The sequence below is a fragment of the Triticum urartu genome, chromosome 6 (genome assembly GCF_003073215.2).
Source record: "Triticum urartu cultivar G1812 chromosome 6, Tu2.1, whole genome shotgun sequence".
In the NCBI taxonomy this organism is placed as follows: domain Eukaryota; kingdom Viridiplantae; phylum Streptophyta; class Magnoliopsida; order Poales; family Poaceae; genus Triticum; species Triticum urartu.
In genome coordinates, this window is record NC_053027.1 from 20,285,907 (window position 1) to 20,304,998 (window position 19,092).

The following is a 19,092-nucleotide window of genomic DNA, read 5'->3' on the forward strand; positions in this document are numbered from 1 at the left end:
CTTTATTATTAGGTATAAATATCAAAAATGTAAGTGAATACTTAAAACGACTAGTAAATATATTATTTGCACATGGATATTCGGTAGGATACTACTTACGTGTTAATTACGTGGTTATCACTGATATATGCTATTAATTGCATGTTAAACATGTTGAGTACTCGCCCGTTGGAGCAATACAAGGCCATTGGATTGACTAGTTTGATGATCAAAATTAGTTGAATCTGCCGCTTTGAATTCTTCTTTATATCGGTATATATATAAAGATATAGATGACACACAAAAATTGCCTGAAAAACAAGTCAAAACAATGACCATTTAAAGCTAAGAGGTGCAACATACCAAAATTGCATGAAAATCATTGACCAAAATCTCAAGATGATATACCGGCTCAGTCTCTCGGAGGTGCTCATAAGGATAAGGTGTGCATACATGCGTTTATAAGAGTAAATGTATGCACGTTTATATGAGCGTTTGCGTCTGTACTGTGTTAAAAAAATGGACCACATGAGGCACGTGGAACAAGCAAGGCGATAACGATCGGGACCCACACGGCACGCAGCCCAAGGGCACAAGCCATCGCACGCCACCAGTTCTCCTTCCTCACTCGCCACTCGGATAGGACCTCCGAGAAACCCCAAATCACAAACGCGCCCCTCTCCGCCGCAACAAGAGCGCGTCCAGGGTGCGATCTGCAAGAAACCGCAGGCAGACCTCACCATCCCCTCCCCTCCCCAGCAGCCAGCCTCCCCCGCGAACGAACCCTAGCCAGGCACGGCGGCGGATCCCTCGGGCGGCCCGGAGCCACGGCCGCCGCGATGATGGACGGCGGCGGCGACCCCGTCGACGAGTTCCTCATCGGGGGCGCCGGCGACGGCGGGGAGGGCCTCGCCGCCTTCTGCGACGGAGGGTACGGACGCCGGCCCGCCCGCCGCGGCAGAGAGCCAAATCTCCTCTTTTTATTCTGCTGCTTGTTGCGTTAGCTTTCGCGCGCGGAGGATTTTGTAGCACCCTCGAGGTCGCTGTCGCCGTGGGTTTCTTTATTGGCCGCGGGCGGCGCGGTTCTTGCCGCATCTCATCCGCGCGGCCACGCGGCTTGCACCAGAGAAAGCAGGCGCTTGTGCGAGCTTGGAGGAATTCTCTCCTCTGTAATTCTCTGCGGGAAATATGTGGCTCCATGGCTTTAAGAACTGCTGCGATGCAATTTCGGTCATAGGTGATGTTGTGATAATACCTGTAAGAAACTGGTTAACCCGTGGCACAGATCTGTAGATCTCAGGGCATATGAGCGCCGCTTAGTGACTAGTGGTTCTGCCGTGCCCTTCTTCTTTTAGCAATGGACAATTGTGCACTGAATGCTATGCAGCCTTCCAGGGCTCTTCTTGCCCATTATTTACCATGTAGACTGGAGTGATGTGACCTTCCTGGACTCCTTGCCCAGTGTGTACATGGGAGCGGTGTGCACAATGCTTTAAGATATGATGATCTCAGCTGTTGGTTTGTTTTGAAGCACGCACCATTTAAAATACGAGTGGCATTTTCTTTTGCTGCATACTTGAGCGGTTGAGACGATACACTGCCCTTGATATATTTTTTTCTGATTGTATTGTACATGACTGATGTTTATTTGACAGACTTGGGATTGAGGATGTCAGCGGAGGTGACTCTGGTCTTGGGCACTCTAATTTGGGGAAAAGGTGCCAGTCTTGCACTTCTCATATTTCTTTACAAAAAGTAGTAGCATCTTTATTGCTTAACCATGGAAAGATTCCTCTGAATTTTGTTTCTTGGTGGTATTCCATTTCCTTGCTGTTTACTCAGTACTGATAGACGATAGTGCTTTCCATGTTCAGTCATTACTGGCATAACAGAGGATATAGTGGACTTAAGAGCATGTGAATTGTTAATCATTACTGATCATTCTGAGTAGTACCTGGTTGCATAATCCTTCTCTTTTTTTTCTATTATATTCTAAGCATGGTGTGACACATTATGCATGCCACTGGTGCCATTAACACTATTGAAATGATTTTGTAACACACTATGCATTTTCTTTGCTGATTTATTTCCTTAGTTAACACCATATTGGATCTGCAATACTAACATAATAATAATTTGATTTCGTGCAGGGCCAGAGATGAACCATCTTCATCTGGTCCAAAGTCAAAGGCTTGCCGCGAAAAAATGCGGAGGGATAAACTGAATGACAGGTATGGGCATCTGGCAGTAGATACTCCTAAAGCACCTCTTCCATGTAGGGAAAGGAAAAGATGCATATACGTGCAAACATATATTCTTTCATTCCATGTCTGTATCAACTGTGATTTTTTATCCGATTGCAGGTTTCTTGAATTATGTTCCGTTATGAATTCTGGCAAGCACAGTGGTCTTGAAGAATGTTCGGCTAGCAATCCTGGGAAGAACGCTAAGTTGGATAAAGCAAGTATCTTGAGCGATGCAACGCGTATGTTGACACAGCTCAGAGGTGAGACCGAAAAGCTGAAGGAATCAAATTCGAATCTTCGAGAGACAATCAAGGACCTTAAGGTACCTTTGTTCCCGCATCACTTTGCATCTTATTGTTGGACTTTGAAATGCTTGACGCCATCCACACACTTGTTTGTGGCTGTCATGAAAATCCATGAGCCTTTTCTCCCCTCAGTTCTCAGTACCGGAATTAAAATGGCAAACTTGTTCTCATGCATTCTTCGCTGTGCCCAGTTTGAATTATGTGCAACAATTGGCTGACCACCAATTAAGTTACTAGATGTGCCATCTTTCACCAATTCACTGACATTGCCTCCTGCCATCTGAGAATGTTAGATCAGATAAACTTTGTGGGTTTTCTTTACAAGTGGCTTTATTATTTTCCAGGTGGAGAAGAATGAGCTCCGAGATGAGAAGTTGAGCCTGAAGGCAGAAAAGGAAAGGCTGGAACAACAACTCAAAGCAGCAAGTGCTGCTCCTACAGGATTTGCTCCTCATATGCCTTATCCAGCTGCATTCCACCCTGCCGTCTACCCTCCATTTGCACCACCCTATCAAGTCCCAGCCAACAAAGGAGCTCCGATACCCGCTGCATTCCCTGGAATGGCGATGTGGCACTGGTTGCCCCCAACCGCCATGGACACAACTCAAGATCCAAAGCTTTGGCCGCCGAATGCTTAGGCGCGCCGACCCTGGGATGCTCGACTTGCGCTGCCATTCGCCCATTGGCAAGTCAGAACGTTTGTCAGGTCCCTGAGATGAAAGGAAGCTCGCGATTGCAGTTATTGTGTTTAGCCTGTTGTTTTGGGGTCACTTGTCCCATAGAGAGGTGATACCTGTAATTAATCTGGATCTTAACCCTCTTGCTTGGAAAATATATTCAGTGCTACCATACCTCTTGTATGAGTGTTATGTATGGAATTGCACTGGTCTGTTTCTTGAGTTTCTACCTACAAGTACTTGTGTGATGCATTTGGCAGTACCTGTTTTGTTTATATAAAGTTGAACATGTGAGCACTTGCATAGCTGATCTTTGAAGAAAATAAAATATGTCATGTAGAACATTTGTGTTCTTTCATTGAGAAGATTTGTGTTTATCTTGTTACATCATTTCAAGAAGATAAATAAGTTACTGATATAATAAGTGGAAAAGGTTCACTTATAATGCCCAAGCAGTACAGCAATGACAAAAAAAGTGTTTTTTAACTCAAAACTCTACAGCTCTTCTGCCATAAAAGGTACTTCTATTACTCTGAACAAGCACACTTCCAAGTTTGTTGTCCTCCACTTTTTTGGTAAGAACTTAACCAAATGTGCTAAAATACAAAGGTACCCTGACTATGTAAGTACCACCTCCAAACTAGCAAATTAACAGCAAATTGGATCAGCCTGAATGGCTGATCATGATCATGTGTTTTGAGATAGCCTGCCTATTCTCCTTCCTATTCAGCCTTCTGTTGACCATACCGGCACTGAACGGGTTCCCCTTCGATGAGCTTCTCCAGGGCATCTGATGGGAGGCCGATCATCTTGAGGGTCTTCTCCCAAACAAGCTGCGATGTTTCGAGGTTGTGTGCTTCTTCAGAGGCATTCATCGGATTACAGTCGTAGTTGATGCAAGCACAAACAGGCCAGTCTTCAGACTTCAACGTCTCGCAGTATTCCGGAACTTGGGGGTCAGATGCTGCAAACAATGTACTTCTTGAACCTGCATTGGATTGGAAATGAAGTATGTCAGAGGATGTGGAGGTTGTTTAGCTGCGAGCAGGCGATGAGCAAAGATTGAGGAACCTGCCTTCTTGAGGATCAAATATGAAGTATGGAATGAGACGATACCCAGCTACAAGAATCTTAGGGAGGTCCCGTGCCTGTGTCATGCCATGGGTGATTAAGTCAATATCCATGGATAAAGAGACATAACGAGAATGATCAATAACTGTATCGTGAAGGGATCATGATTGATAAGAATTAGCAATAGCAACTGTCCGTTAGGGCAGGGGACATGATACTCGGAATAGATGTGAACCAATCTTCTCACGACATACATTCTGTGATGCACCGTCGGTGTGTTTCTTTTAATCGGTCATTGTATGCAATTGCTAAGCTGGGAATATTATCTAATCATTTCTATGTTTCAACAATGCAGATGTTTTCCCATGTCGGTAAACATCTCATCTTCTTCATATGCAGAGTAAAATACACAACATTAAATAGGTAAACATACTTCTCGGTTTCACCTTCTGAAACAAAATAGATCACATGACAAACTGATATGAATGAAATTGGTGACAAGAGTGGGGGGTGGCACTCACAACATTTGTGTGGACAATCCCAGGAGAGGCACAGACAGTATGGACACCAGCCTCTGCAGGAATTCTCTTATGAAATATGCTGCTAAATTTTACCTGAGTGTGAAATGAGAACAGCTCAGACCAAAGTAACATGAAACAACATGCATAAAAGGCTTAAACAGTGATGTTCCACTTGCAATGAAGCAGGACTAGCATACCTGTGCTAACTTGCTATTTGAGTATCCCAACCAACTTCTGTACTTGTGCTTTCCAGATGTAAGGTTCATATCTTCAGCATCGACGAAACCTATTGTGTGCATCTGAAATCAAACACAGGCCTGTTAGATGCTGGAAGTGTACACACAATGTTGCAAAATAGCTTACTCACAATTGACATTAGGACAGTGACTCGAAAATTGAAATAAGTAGACTTTTTCCTTAATGTTTATATTAGCGTAAATAACAGATTATCTACATTGTAGAAGGTGGTCCTAATAATAGAAAACTGCACTTGGTGACAATCCACCATTAGTTCTTAACAATACGCCTACTAGTAGAAGGGACTGGTAATTATTAAAAACTCACAACTGAATTGACGTTTATAATTCTGCTTGGAGAGCCTCTAATAAGGGAAGGTAGAAGCAACATTGCCAGTAAAGCTGGCGCAAGATGGTTCACTTGCATGTGTTCTTCATATCCATCCTTCGTAAAACGCTGAGGCTCTACAGGGGAGGGAAAGGTGATGAAATACTTCACTGTGCAACACATGGGTCGGATCATTTTAAAAGGCTAAAATCAACAGAATCAGGTTACATACACACCTCCTATGGTGAAAATGCCAGCATTGTTGATCAATACATGTAAGGGCGCCATACGAGCATTCCAAGTATCAGCAAATCTTGCGACCGAGTCAAGGGAGATCAGGTCAAGCTCCATGACCTTCAGAGTAATATTCAAAACAGTGTCAAATAGTCTGCAGTAAAATCATGCAATGTCTTTAATAATTAAGATATGCACTTGCAACATACTCTATTTCCTTTCCAACTGATTAAGGATGCTAAATGCGAAAATATACATAGGTAGTGTACTGCTTGTGGAACTCAACTAGAGCCAACAGAAATCAGAAACTCTAAATTTATGTCCATGTGTCAAATGAGGAATAACAAAGTGGTAAAATGTCATGAAACACAATCAGTGATACAGTATAATAAACTCAACACATTCAGAACTATTAATTCACCAACCAGTAATCCACAGTGTATAGCCTTCATAATTACCTCAATGTTAAGTGGCATGGAAACTTCTGTTTGTTCATTCTGCCATTTTTGTATCAGCTCACGCGCCACCTTGGGTCTCCTAACTGCCATCACAAGATGGGCCCCTGCTTGTGCGAGTTGCCTGGTTTGATGATGAAGCCAAATATATGCTTAATATTAGTTTCATCAGAAGGCCTCTTATTTGGACCCAGATAATTATTAGACAGGTTCACTAGAGCCAGCTTATGAAGTAATTTGCTCGCATCTCATGTCATGTACACGATGAACTATGCGTCAACCACTTTATTCACTAGCATGTGCATAAAAGAGAAGAACCGTGCCACACTATACTAGCTAAATATTGACGATGTTCACCAAATCAAGCCATGATTGTCCAGTTATCCTCCACATGGCCAAACAATTGGTGAATTTACCAAGTCTACCTTTTTCTTTAGAATTGGCCTAGGATTTCCCCCTTTTTTTTTTTAATAAAACCTGCCAATCTTAGTACCAAGCGAACACCAAGTCACACTCAAGTCAACTTAGTACTGTACTACCAATTATCTAGTTTCTGAAACTAGACGATCCAAAACCAAGTCACCACCTGAGTAGGATGAACAGTTAAAAAAGATCCCATCTAGAGTAGTTGAAAAGCCAAGAATTCCGATCCCTGGACGCCAAATTCAGCCCCATCCATGATTTATTTGTTCGTTTCTGCGAGGGTGGGCGAGAAGAGTGGCAAGTGGGGATGGAAACGAAGGGGTGAAGGAAGGACCTTGCGATCTCGAGGCCGATGCCGCTGGTGGCGCCGGTGACGATTATGGAGACGCCGTCGAGCGGGGGCAGCTCGAGCGGGTTGGCGAGGTGGCTGGCGGCGATCCGCTGGAAGAAGAACTCCCCCACGACGCCCATCCACCCGCGGCTCCACTCCAGCCACCCCAGCGCCTCCTTCCTCCCCGGCCCCGCCCCCTCGCCGCCGGACGGCGGGCCCGCCTTGGCCGCCGCCTCCGCTCCTCCGTCCCCCTCCTCCTCCCCGCCGGCGTCAGCAGCCCCCGCGGGGCGACGGTGGCGCAGGTCGCCGGCCATCTTGGGGCGGGGAATCTTCCTTCGTGGAGGAGAGGAGGAGAGGAAAGCTGCCTGCTTTGCCGCCGCTGGCGATGGAGATCTCAATCTGTATTCTAGTGGACTGGACAGAGTTTACAAACAAGTGTGCTGCTGGCCGCTGTGCCCTCTGTTTCTTTCTCTCGGAGATTCCTTGGTTTTGATAAATGTTTAGAAAAACTTTGCATTTCCTATTTCTCATTTTCCTGATTTCTTAAAAAGATGCCAGTCGAGTCAAAACGGGAAGCAAAACATGGAGGTTGGGATAGGGAACCAGCGAGTTCGAGGGTCGACAATGCGGGTGCGGGAGGTGTCCATCGGCGACACACAATTGCGAGAGGGGGAGGGGGTTCGACGGAGAAAACAGCTCAGGGGCCAAGCGGGCTGTAAGGCGAGGTGACGATGGGTTGTGGGGCTGGCAATTCGGCCGGTGGGACTGGGTCGGCCAGGGGGAGGAGAAGAACCCTACGAGAGAGGGACCGAGTGAAACCGAAAACAATCCGGTTAACTGAAGATTAGGTGGTTCCCAAAAACGTTATATTTGAAAAGAAGCGACATACGATAAATAAACTCTGTCAGTGCTAAACTGCCCAGAAATTCTTGTTTGATTGAGGTAGATGGTTTATGTATTTTGTCGAGGGATGTTAGGAAACTCAAGGATGATGGCCCAAACCTTATTTTGATTTTCGGAACTAAACCACTTCGTCTCCCTCGTTTGCCCCCTTGCAATTGACTCCAGGGTGCCCAAACCCTAGCAGTCAATCCCCTACTTTCCACATCTCTTCCTTCGTGCCACCACCCGAGAGAGCCAGCGGTGCATCACTTGGCTTCTAGCGAAGGGGGTGGAAATGCCTCATTGTCTTGCTCCAACGCACGAAGCATCGAAGCCGTGGCAGTGGCCCTGGGTGCAATGACCCGTCGACCTCCTTAGCTTCAGGTATTGGCCTTGCATACTGATCGTGCGGGCGAGCTAGTCGTGTCATGAGTGGCTCTGACTGTCCCGCTAGATTTGGATTTCGGTGCCCCTTCGTAGTTGCCCATGGGATATGAATCCAGTATTTTTCTAGCCAAGGAATCTGGAACGCTTCGATAACGCGGATGTGGGAGCCCTGGGTCCCTGGTCGACTTCACCATGACCTCGACTACGCCACTCCTCCTTCCTTTGGGTATGTTGAGATCCTCCCCTTTTCCCGGGTGAAAAGCTAGACAGCGTTGGCGGGGCAACAACGACACTCTGGTGTCATGGTCCTCCTCGAGGTGTCATTTTGGGTAGGGTGTGGGCTATGGACATGCTTGAGTTGGTTGGTAGCAAAGGTGGTGTGTTGCACTCGGAGGCCACTATCCGTAGTGGAAGGGAGGTGGTGCGTTTCCTCACATTTCTTTTGCAACCTTATGTCATGTCTCTCCATCTCCATGGGTTGTTGGCTGGCGGATGTGTCCTCATACGGTGGTCATCGTGTCGCTCGTGTGTTGAAAGATTGGCCGGAGGTGCTTTTTTGATAACTATATGTGAGAATTAATAAGAATGATCCACAATGAGATAGCTATTAGCTGAATTTGGCTCTCTCATATAGCCGATGGAATAATTGATGTTTGAAATATGGCAGTTAAAATTATAACCATCGACTCCCACAAAGGAAGGAGAAGAATTATAACCATTGAACCCTATAGTTGCTAAAACTATAGCCCCTGCAAATGATAGTTGAAATAGTGTTATATGATACTTTAAATATATGTGAGAGAATATAGAGGGTGGAGTTATGGGAAATGGAAGAATATAGATGGTAAAATCATTTTAATTGATACTGTATATTGATATGTAGATACATGAATTTGTATCACTGATGGAGTTGCTATACGGTGAAAGCAAGTGAGAAGAGATTTTTTTTTTGACTCAACAAGAGAGAAGAGTTTGAAGGTTATGAAATAGAATAATGGATGTAGATTCAACAGATAAAACACAGCATCATGTATAAGTAGTACTACATATTCCTGCCTGCTGAAAAATAACCAGTGAGGAGCCAAAATAATAATAATAATAATTCAAAACTAGGAGTAATAGCTTTGCATGGGCTCACTGCTATCCGTTTGGTCTGTGCATTGGAATCGTTCTTATGTGAGCTTGAAATCGTCAAAGTCTTGCAAAGCTCACACAGTGATCCGGTCCTCGTTGCAAAGTCTTGCGAAATCGTCAAAGTCTTGTGCTCGTCCGCAGCTCACACAGTGATCCGGTCCTCGATCCACTCTGATGTGAGCTTGAAAAGCAACTTCCTAAATTTTTCAAGCTGTTCAGCACTGGAGTATCTCAAGATAAAAAATTGCAACTTAGAGACTAGTAGCATCCTTTCCCAGTCTTTAAAGCATCTGAGCATCAAGCATTGCTATTTCAGAAATGATGGCCGGATTCGTATTTCTGTCCCAAATCTTGTTTCGCTGCAACTCAAATCATGCATAGGTAGAACCCCTTGGCTCGAAAGCATGCTGTCATTAGAAACCGCAGTTGTCAGGCCTCAAATCTGCTTGAAGGATTGCTGTCTTGATGGTATTGTTGCTGGGGAGTGTTGTGGTACTTGTCCAGATTGCTGTGGTAATGATGGCCACAAGGGTGGCTGCATACTTCTTGGAGTTTTGTCTCATGCTAAAAACTTGGAGTTGGTAGCTCATCCAATAATGGTAAACTTACACATACTTCCATCTTGATTTTAAATGCATAACTGTTCTGATCTCTACGGTAGTTTCTATCGGGATATCTATCCATCTTTACGTACCAGTTAATGACGAAAATAGTGTAGCCACACGTATTGCCACCATATGAGCTCTTATGTTTTATTATTGTGCACATGCCAGAAGTTCTATATATGTTTATGTGATTGCACTTTGAGATCTTACCCAATTCTAGTTGAGAAAGTCTTGTGATATTGAAAATATCTATTCGGGCCGTATGTTCATGATGTGAATGTCTAAATGATATATCTATCAACAATTCTTTGTAAATTTAGAGAGAGTTGCTAATTATGACATGCTGACATTGGTTCATCCAAAGGTCCAATGCACTTCAGTACTATTGCATTGCGGACTTTAAAATTAGATCCTTGACTGTAACTGTTTTGCACTTTGTTTAGTTTATTTTCAGAAGGGATTTGAGATGGTGCCCTACATTTAATAAGTTAAAAACATTGTTGCTGAACGAGTGGTGCGTGCAACCTGACCTCCATGCACTAGTTTGTATGCTTGAACATTCACCGGTTCCTGAGAATCTGACATTTCAGTTGAGTAAGGTAAATGTTTTATAAATGGACAGTAGCCGAGTTGATGCAGTGTTAAGTTTTATGGAGAAACCAGCTATTTCAGGATACTTGAAGACTATCAAAGTCACATGTGAAGAGGTTGATGACAGAGTTTGCAAAGTTCTGAAGTTCTTGAGTACATTTGGCATTGCAATTACTATCCAAAGGACTAACGGATAGTCGGAGAAAATGTAAGTTAACTTGTGGCTCTCTTCCTGGTTTCAGTACAATTTAGTTGTATATAAAGTACTAGAACACAGTTTAGTTGTATAGAAGCTAGAACGCCTTCATATAATGGGGTTACAAAACACAATCAAATCTATTTTGTTGGATAGTATTATCTAGTGAGGCATCCAACTAATTAACTCCCATGCGAATCAAATCGTCAAATCCTGAGTGCTTCTTTTCAAGAATCAAACTCGGATGAAGTGAGCAAACATGGGTGGCCTTTCGCGCTGCTATGAAACGTGGGTGGACTTCAGGTTAGCATATATAATAAGTGAAATAGTCATACTAGGTGCATGATGGTGAACTATACCTCCCATTCGCTAAAATTCGGGTCCATGTGCAAGCCTCCTTGTCAAGTAACTGTGCAAAAACTTCTTTCCTCACACGATTCCACTTCTAAAGTATCTTTTTTCTTGCATATACTTACACATGATTCAGTTTCAAGAGTTGACGAGGAGCTTTTGGGCCGCTGATGGATGTACCAGCCAACCATTCAGTTTCTAGAGGCGGCGAGGCAAGGAATTTTGGGCTGTCGATAGATGTACCATCCGGTGAGCCGCATTCAGGAATGCAAGGCTTGAAAAACTCGTAGCTGTTTTTCTTCGGTGTGAACTCTTGTAATTTGCAACTCGAATCCATTTGATGAGATGTCTAAACTGATTACTCTGCTTACTGTAATGTACTCCTACTAATATTGTCGACCGTAGAATCGGGGAAAAAGAAAGTGGAACAGACTGTAACACAAACAGGAGTTATTGGGTTTGCGCCTCTTCAACTGTCCAGCGGCATGTGGAGCATTTGATTGGATAAATTTGGTATTTGTGGCTATGCATATTTAACTGTCTCTCGCCTGAATACCACCGTAAAGTACGAGCCCAGTTAAGGAAAAGAATTCAAAAAAAGGGACTATTTTATTTGGCTTCGCCCGGGTTCGAACCGGAGACCTTCAGTGTGTTAGACTGACGTGATAACCAACTACACCACGAAACCACCATGCTATTTTTCCTATTTAGAACGTATTTGATACGGAGTTCCACTTATTGTTGACACGAGAGCTTTTCTACACATTTGCTTCTTCCTTTCTCGTGAGCATGTATATTTGCTTGTTTAAGTGGTCAACATTTAGAGTGGCTCGTATATTCATATGACATGCTTCTTACGGTTTATAAATTTTCCATGCTTAGGGTCGGCTGAAACATTCAACCGGGATAAACTGCAAAAGCAAAAGAGGTGCAATTCGTAATTGACCTGCAAATAGTAAATTTTGAAGCAAGAGAGAACATTATAATTAACACATACACTATATAAACACAATCTAAAATTCTAGAATCATAATTCCCCTGAACCGAAGCAAAAATGTACTCCCTCCGTTCCTAAATATTTGTCTTTAGAGATTTCAAATGGACTGCCACATACGAATGCATATAGACATATTTTAGAGTGTAGATCCACTCATTTTGCTTCATATGTAGTCACTTGTTGAAATCTCTAGAAAGAAAAATATTTAGAAACGGAGGGAGTAGGAGCCAGCAGCCTTCAGCTACACTCCAAGTGCCGTCTTTACTACTAGTAGCTAGGACCATATTCTTTGAGCGGCTAGCTAATTACTTGTACCAATACTAATTTTTCTTTTATCTTGGATCAAAAGACCAAAAGGCATGCTCTTATAGGTACCTAAAAAAGGGGAATACTTTGCAGCCAGCGGACCAACTGATCAGGGTAAAATGCGCATCACTTGTTACCATTTGGTCACACCAGTATAGATCTGTAGTGTTTTAGAGCAGGTCTTGCAACAGAGCCCTCAGGCAGTTCTGGCTTCCGATTCTACTCAACTTGAGCATACACCCATATTCTCCTACAATGTTTCATGTAAAGAAATAAATGTCGCTGAAGGGTTCGCGTGCCTGACAGTGTGGGAGAATCGTTGTTGGGCTCTGCACCGGGATTTTCTGCGCCATCTGCTCTACGAGCCCTGCTGAATTTCTTCTCTGTGTACACTAGGTAACCCGAATTGTGACCAGAAAAAGACACAAGATCATTTTGCAAGTCACCCCCATGATGAAAAGTAGGAGGAATAATAAGTGCAGGAGGAAACTAATTAGTTTTTGCACAAAGTGGGGCACCCGAATTTTCATGGAGTTCAGAAAACAGAAATATAGACTCATCAAACACAATATCACCAGAGATGTAATCACGTCGAATTGATATGTCAGCGATGTAATATATATACCAATGAACAAACACTGGGTAGAACAGAGCTAAAGTTTGTGTTTGTTGAAAGGACGAAGGTCTGGCCATACCGCGCACCCAAATATACGAAGGAAATAGTAGTCTGCTCTAAGGTTGAAAAGAAGTTCTAATGGCGTTTAGGGTTGAATAACTTTGCTAGGTAGGAAATTGAGTGGTAGACCGACGGGCGCGACGCCGGCAGAGGGGAGGCGAATGGGAGGCAGCGGGTTTCATCTAGGGGGAGGGGAGGAGCCTCGGCAGGGCGGAGCGAGCGGAGGGAGAGGAAGGATATAGGGAAGAGAGCTACCGCGGCGAGGAGGAGGAGCGCGCGCGCGTGGGGGGGGGGGGTTGTGTTAAAAACAATGGTGATAAATGTGGTAAAATTCCAAGATGTTAGTGGAATAGATGCGTTAGCAAGTAAAGCAAGACTAATCTCGACAACGTGTCTATGGCAGTTGGCTCTCTGGAGGGGTGCCTGGAGGCGACCATCACGGTGATGACTACATCCGAGGGGGGGGGGAGGATCATGGGCAGGTGGCCCCACGTTTTCCCGCCTCCTTTGTTGTTTCGCCGCAGGTGAGGACTCCGGTGGATGTGACTTTCACTACTAGGGAAAAGCCTAGCAGCAACGCGTGTTTTAGGCCCATCAGTAGCACGGGATGGTGCGCTACTGGTACGGCGCTACAATTAAAGGTTAGCAGTAGCGTGGGTTAACCCACGCTACTGCTATATTGACTTAGTAGTAGTGTTTTCTCCAAACAGCGCTACTGCTAATTACTAGCAGCGCTTCTCCCTGCACGCGCTACTACTATTATTTCGTATTTTATTTCTTTTTTATTTCATGTTTTATTCATACACCTTTATACAAGTTTTCATACAGCAGCAATTTAAAGATTGTTTTTACATCATAATGAGTTATTACATCACTGGCTGAAAGAACCGTGGACTAGTTTCAACTTTCAAGTGGAGGGACATCCACTTGAAACTAATCCGCGGTTCTTTCACCCAATGATATAATAAATATCATCGTCATCATATCATTAACAACTTATCATCATAATACATCATTGTCATATAACACCTCCTCATGATCATCGTTTTCATCAATGAGACATCACATAGCAAGTTGGTCACTAGTCATAATCACAACTACTCCTCATCATCAACTCTAACACATTGTACCACATAATAAATATTGTACCTCATAGGACCTACTACATTCTCTTAGGACCTACTATATTCTCTTACGTAAAATAGCATAAAACAAGATAGCCCGTGACTCTCTATTATGGAGAATGGAGATTATCCTGTCTCCAATTCTTGCCTTTCGCACAATGTTGCTTCCAAGTAGCTCCTTACGACTGTCCATACATTTTTTTTCCATTTTGTGATTTTCATGTCTCCATCTCTTTTAGAAATCCGATATGGACATGTGAGATTCGTAGGACGACCTGGCTGTATGTTCAAAACATTAAGGCGACCTTTCTGATACATCGAATGAGGCACACAATCATCCGGGATTTTCTGTTGAAAAACATAGTAATAACTTCGTAGTTAGCAATGCAGTTAAGTTTTAAAAGAATTTATGCAAAAGATGCACGGATGTCGTAGTAGTAAAAAATCTTAGACATAGCGTCTTGCATGGCATGGGATAAGCGCGCTAGTCGAATTGTAAAAGACAAAAATTACACGTTGAAGTAGTACAAGTCAAGCTTAATTACGAAAAGAACACTTTGCGTCGTAGCTTACTGTATCACAATCGTAGGCCTCCTCGAGCTTAACGCTGAAGCGCCGATCTTCGTCCAGGTGAGGTCTGTCGCAGAAACCCCGGTCGTCGTGGCATCAGGAGCACTCCCCCGGGAGACTTACGTCGCCCGAGTACGACATTTCCTATGTTCATAATTCAAATATTAAACTTGTACAATTAAATATATGTACTATAAAAATTAAACTAGATCATTATTATTCATCACGAGTTGACTATCGGTCTGCCGAGTCTATATGGTAGAGACTTTCCCTCACTGATTCCTTCTCTCTGAAATTTGCGATAGTCGGTGATGGTCGTTACTCCTTCTTTTCCCTAGTGCATAACAAAGGTCTAGCACAAGGAAAAGAAGGAGAAACGACCCCACGACAACAGTCGGGATTCTTCATCCTCTCTCATATATGGTGGTGCTACCTGTTGAGCACTTGCGTTGGTTTTCCCTTGAAGAGGAAAGGGTGGTGCAACAAAGTAGCGTAAGTATTTTCCTCAGTTTTTGAGAACCAAGGTATCAATCCAGTAGGAGGCTACGCGCCAGTTCCTCGCACCTACACAAAACAAATAAATCCTCGCAACCAACGCGATAAGGGGTTGTCAATCCCTACACGGTCACTTACGAGAGTGAGATCTGATAGATATGATAAGATAATATTTTTGATATTTTTATGGTAAAGATGCAAAGTAAAATAAAAGGCAATGAAAATAACTAAGTATTGGAATATTAATATGATGAAGATAGACCCGGGGGCCATAGGTTTCACTAGTGGCTTCTCTCAAGAGCATAAGTATTTTACGGTGGGTGAACAAATTACTGTTGAGCAATTGACAGAATTGAGCATAGTTATGAGAATATCTAGGTATGATCATGTATATATGCATCACGTCCAAGACAAGTAGACCGACTCCTACCTGCATCTACTACTATTACTCCACACATCGACCGCTATCCAGCATGCATCTAGAGTATTAAGTTCAAGAGAACAGAGTAACGCTTTAAGCAAGATGACATGATGTAGAGGGATAAACTCATGCAATATGATGAAAACCCCATCTTGTTATCCTCGATGGCAATAATACAATACGTGCCTTGCTGCCCCTACTGTCACTGGGAAAGGACACCGCAAGATTGAACCCAAAGCTAAGCACTTCTCCCGTTGCAAGAAAGATCAATCTAGTAGGCCAAACCAAACTGATAATTCGAAGAGACTTGCAAAGATAACCAATCATACATAAAAGAATTCAGATAAGATTCAAATATTGTTCATAGATAAACTTGATCATAAACCCACAATTCATCGGTCTCAACAAACACACTGCAAAAGAAGATTACATCGAATAGATGTCCACAAGAGAGGGGGAGAACTTTGTATTGAGATCCAAAAAGAGAGAAGAAGCCATCTAGATAATAACTATGGACCCGAAGGTCTAAGGTAAATGCTACCTCTTGAGCACTGCGTTGGATTTACTCGAAGAGGAAGGGATGATGCAGCAAAGTAGCGTAAGTATTTCCCTCAGTTTTTGAGAACCAAGGTATCAATCCAGTAGGAGGCTACACTCGAGTCCCTCATACCTACACAAAAACAATAGCTCAACGCAACCAACGCGCTTAGGGGTTGTCAATCCCTTCACGGTCACTTACGAAAGTGAGATCTGATAGAGATGATAAATAATATTTTTGGTATAGAGATGCAAAGTAAAAAGTAAAAGCAAAGTAAAAGCAAAGCAATAATAAAGTGATGGAGATTGATATGATGAGAAAGAGACCCGGGGGCCAAAGGTTTCACTAGTGGCTTCTCTCAAGAGCATAAGTATTCTACGGTGGGTGAACAAATTACTGTTGACCAATTGACAGAATTGAGTATAGTTATGAGAATATCTAGGTATGATCATGTATATAGGCATCACGTCCAAGAAAAGTAGACCGAAACGATTCTGCATCTACTACTATTACTCCGCTCATCGACCGCTATCCAGCATGCATCTAGAGTATTAAGTTAAAAACAGAGTAACGCCTTAAGCAAGATGACATGATGTAGAGGGATAGTTTCATGCAATATGATAAAAACCCCATCTTGTTATCCTCGATGGCAACAATACAATACGTGCCTTGCTGCCCCTTCTGTCACTGGGAAAGGACACCGCAAGATCGAACCCAAAGCTAAGCACTTCTCCCATGGCAAGAAAAACCAATCTAGTAGGCCAAACCAAACCGATAATTCGAAGAGACTTGCAAAGATAACCAATCATACATAAAATAATTCAGAGAAGATTCAAATATTATTCATAGATAGACTGGATCATAAACCCACAATTCATCGGTCTCAACAAACACACCGCAAAAAGAAGATTACATCGAATAGATCTCCACAAGAGAGGGGGAGAACATTGTATTGAGATCCAAAAAGAGAGAAGAAGCCATCTAGCTACTAGCTATGGACCCGTAGGTCTGAAGTAAACTACTCACACTTCATCGGAGGGGCTTGGATGATGATGTAGAAGCCCTCCGTGATCGATGCCCCCTCCGGCGGAGCTCCGGAACAGGCCCCAAGATGGGATCTCGTGGATACATAAAGTTGCGGCGGTGGAATTAGGTTTTTGGCTCCGTCCCCGATCGTTTGGGGGTACGTGGATATATATAGGAGGAAGAAGTACGTCGGTGGAGCTTCGAGGGGCCCATGAGGCAGGGGGCGCGCCCTAGGGGGGAGGGGCGCCCTCCACCCTCGTGACCACCTCGTGGCTTTCTTGACGGAGGGTCCAAGTCTCCTGGATCTTATCTGATGAGAAAATCATGTTTCCGAAGGTTTCATTCCGTTTGGACTCCGTTTGATATTCCTTTTCTTCGAAACCCTAAAACAGGCAAAACACAACAATTCTGGGCTGGGCCTCCGGTTAATAGGTTAGTCCCAAAAATAATATAAAAGTGGAAAATAAAGCCCAATAATGTCTAAAACAATAGATAATATAGCATGGAGCAATCAAAAATTATAGATACATTGGAGACGTATCAAGCATCCCCAAGCTTAATTCCTGCTCATCCTCGAGTAGGTAAATGATAAAAATAGAATTTTTGATGCGGAGTGCTACTTGGCATAATTTTAATGTAATTCTTCTTAATTGTGGTATGAATATTAAGATCCGAAAGATTCAAGCCAAAAGTTCATATTGACATAAAAATGATAATACTTCAAGCATACTAACTAAGCAATTATGTCTTCTCAAATAACATGGCCAAAGAAAGTTCATCCCTACAAAATCATATAGTTTAGTCATGTTTCATTTTCGTCACACAAGAGTGCTCTCATCATGCACAACCCCGATGACAAGCCAAGCAATTGTTTCATACTTTAGTAATCTCAAACCTATAAACTTTCACGCAATATATGAGCGCGAGCCATGGACATAGCACTATGGGTGAAATAGAATATAATGGGAGTTATGTGGAGAAGACAAAAAAGGAGAAAGTCTCACATCAACGAGCTAGTCAATGGGCTATGGAGATGCCCACCGATTGATGTTAATGCAAGGAGTAGGGATTGCCATGCAGCGGATGCACTAGAGCTATAAATGTATGAAAGCTCAACAAAAGAAACTAGTGGGTGTGCATCCAACTTGCTTGCTCACGAAGACCTAGGGCACTTGAGGAGGCCCATTGTTGGAATATACAAGCCAAGTTCTATAATGAAAAATTCCCACTAGTATATGGAAGTGATAATATGAGAGACTCTCTAATATGAAGATCATGGTGCTACTTTGAAGCACAAGTGTGGTAAAAACATTGTCCCTTCTCTCTTTTTCTCTCATTTTTTGGGCCTTCTCTTTTTTTATGGCCTTTCTTTTTTTATACCTCACTTGGGACAATGCTCTAATAATGATGATCATCACACTTCTATTTATTTACAACTCAATGATTACAACTCGATATTAGGACAAAGATGACTCTATATGAATGCCTCCGGCGGTGTACCGGGATATGCAATGAACCAAGAGTGACATGTATGAAAGAATTATGAACGGTGTCTTTCCACAAATACTATGTCAACTACATGATCATGCTAAGCAATATGACAATGACGAATGTGTCATGATGAACGGAATGATGGAAAGTTGCATGGCAATATATCTCGGAATGGCTATGGAAATGCCATAATAGGTAGGTATGGTGGCTATTTTGAGGAAGATATAAGGAGGTTTATGTGTGAAAGAGCGTATCATATCACGGGGTTTGGATGCATCGGCGAAGTTTGCGCAAACTCTCAATGTGAGAAAGGGCAATGCACGGTACCGAAGAGGCTAGCAAGGATGGAAGGGTGAGAGTGCGTATAATCCATGGACTCAACATTAGTCATAAAGAACTCACATACTTATTGCAAAAATCTACAAGTCATCAAAAACCTCGGCACTACGCGCATGCTCCTAGGGGGATAGATTGGTACGAAAAGACCATCGCTCGT

General features: G+C 43.1%; 2 protein-coding genes and 1 non-coding gene across 3 annotated transcripts; 1 reads left to right on the forward strand and 2 right to left on the reverse strand.

Moving 5' to 3' along the window:
- The first annotated feature begins 548 nt into the window (after nt 1-548).
- LOC125514007 (transcription factor ILR3-like) lies at nt 549-3,434 on the forward strand. The gene is made up of 5 exons (XM_048679245.1): nt 549-910; nt 1,635-1,697; nt 2,130-2,210; nt 2,343-2,547; nt 2,875-3,434. Exons 1-5 carry the CDS (start codon nt 819-821, stop codon nt 3,166-3,168), a joined length of 735 nt encoding a protein of 244 aa, XP_048535202.1. The 5' UTR covers nt 549-818; the 3' UTR covers nt 3,169-3,434.
- Nucleotides 3,435-3,597: 163 nt separating this feature from the next.
- Nucleotides 3,598-7,241, reverse strand: LOC125514006 (dehydrogenase/reductase SDR family member FEY-like). Its single transcript, XM_048679244.1, has 8 exons — nt 6,810-7,241; nt 6,056-6,176; nt 5,600-5,717; nt 5,364-5,500; nt 4,997-5,098; nt 4,800-4,892; nt 4,283-4,355; nt 3,598-4,195 (listed from the first exon to the last, which is right to left on the reverse strand). Exons 1-8 carry the CDS (start codon nt 7,118-7,120, stop codon nt 3,930-3,932), a joined length of 1,221 nt encoding a protein of 406 aa, XP_048535201.1. The 5' UTR covers nt 7,121-7,241; the 3' UTR covers nt 3,598-3,929.
- A 4,325-nt stretch (nt 7,242-11,566) lies between these two features.
- TRNAV-AAC lies at nt 11,567-11,640 on the reverse strand. The gene has a single exon. It is a non-coding gene; the product is annotated as a tRNA-Val (tRNA).
- Nucleotides 11,641-19,092: the final 7,452 nt, after the last annotated feature.

Coding starts and splice junctions, on each gene's coding strand:
- LOC125514006 (XM_048679244.1), bottom strand. CDS start 7,120: ATGGCCGGCGACCTGCGCCACCGTCGCCCCGCGGGGGCTGCTGACGCC. Junction 4,356..4,799: donor GGATTGTCCACACAAATGTT/GTGAGTGCCACC, acceptor GGCATGACACAG/GCACGGGACCTCCCTAAGAT. Junction 4,196..4,282: donor CATATTTGATCCTCAAGAAG/GCAGGTTCCTCA, acceptor AATCCAATGCAG/GTTCAAGAAGTACATTGTTT.
- LOC125514007 (XM_048679245.1), top strand. CDS start 819: ATGATGGACGGCGGCGGCGACCCCGTCGACGAGTTCCTCATCGGGGGC. Junction 1,698..2,129: donor CACTCTAATTTGGGGAAAAG/GTGCCAGTCTTG, acceptor GATTTCGTGCAG/GGCCAGAGATGAACCATCTT. Junction 2,548..2,874: donor AGACAATCAAGGACCTTAAG/GTACCTTTGTTC, acceptor ATTATTTTCCAG/GTGGAGAAGAATGAGCTCCG.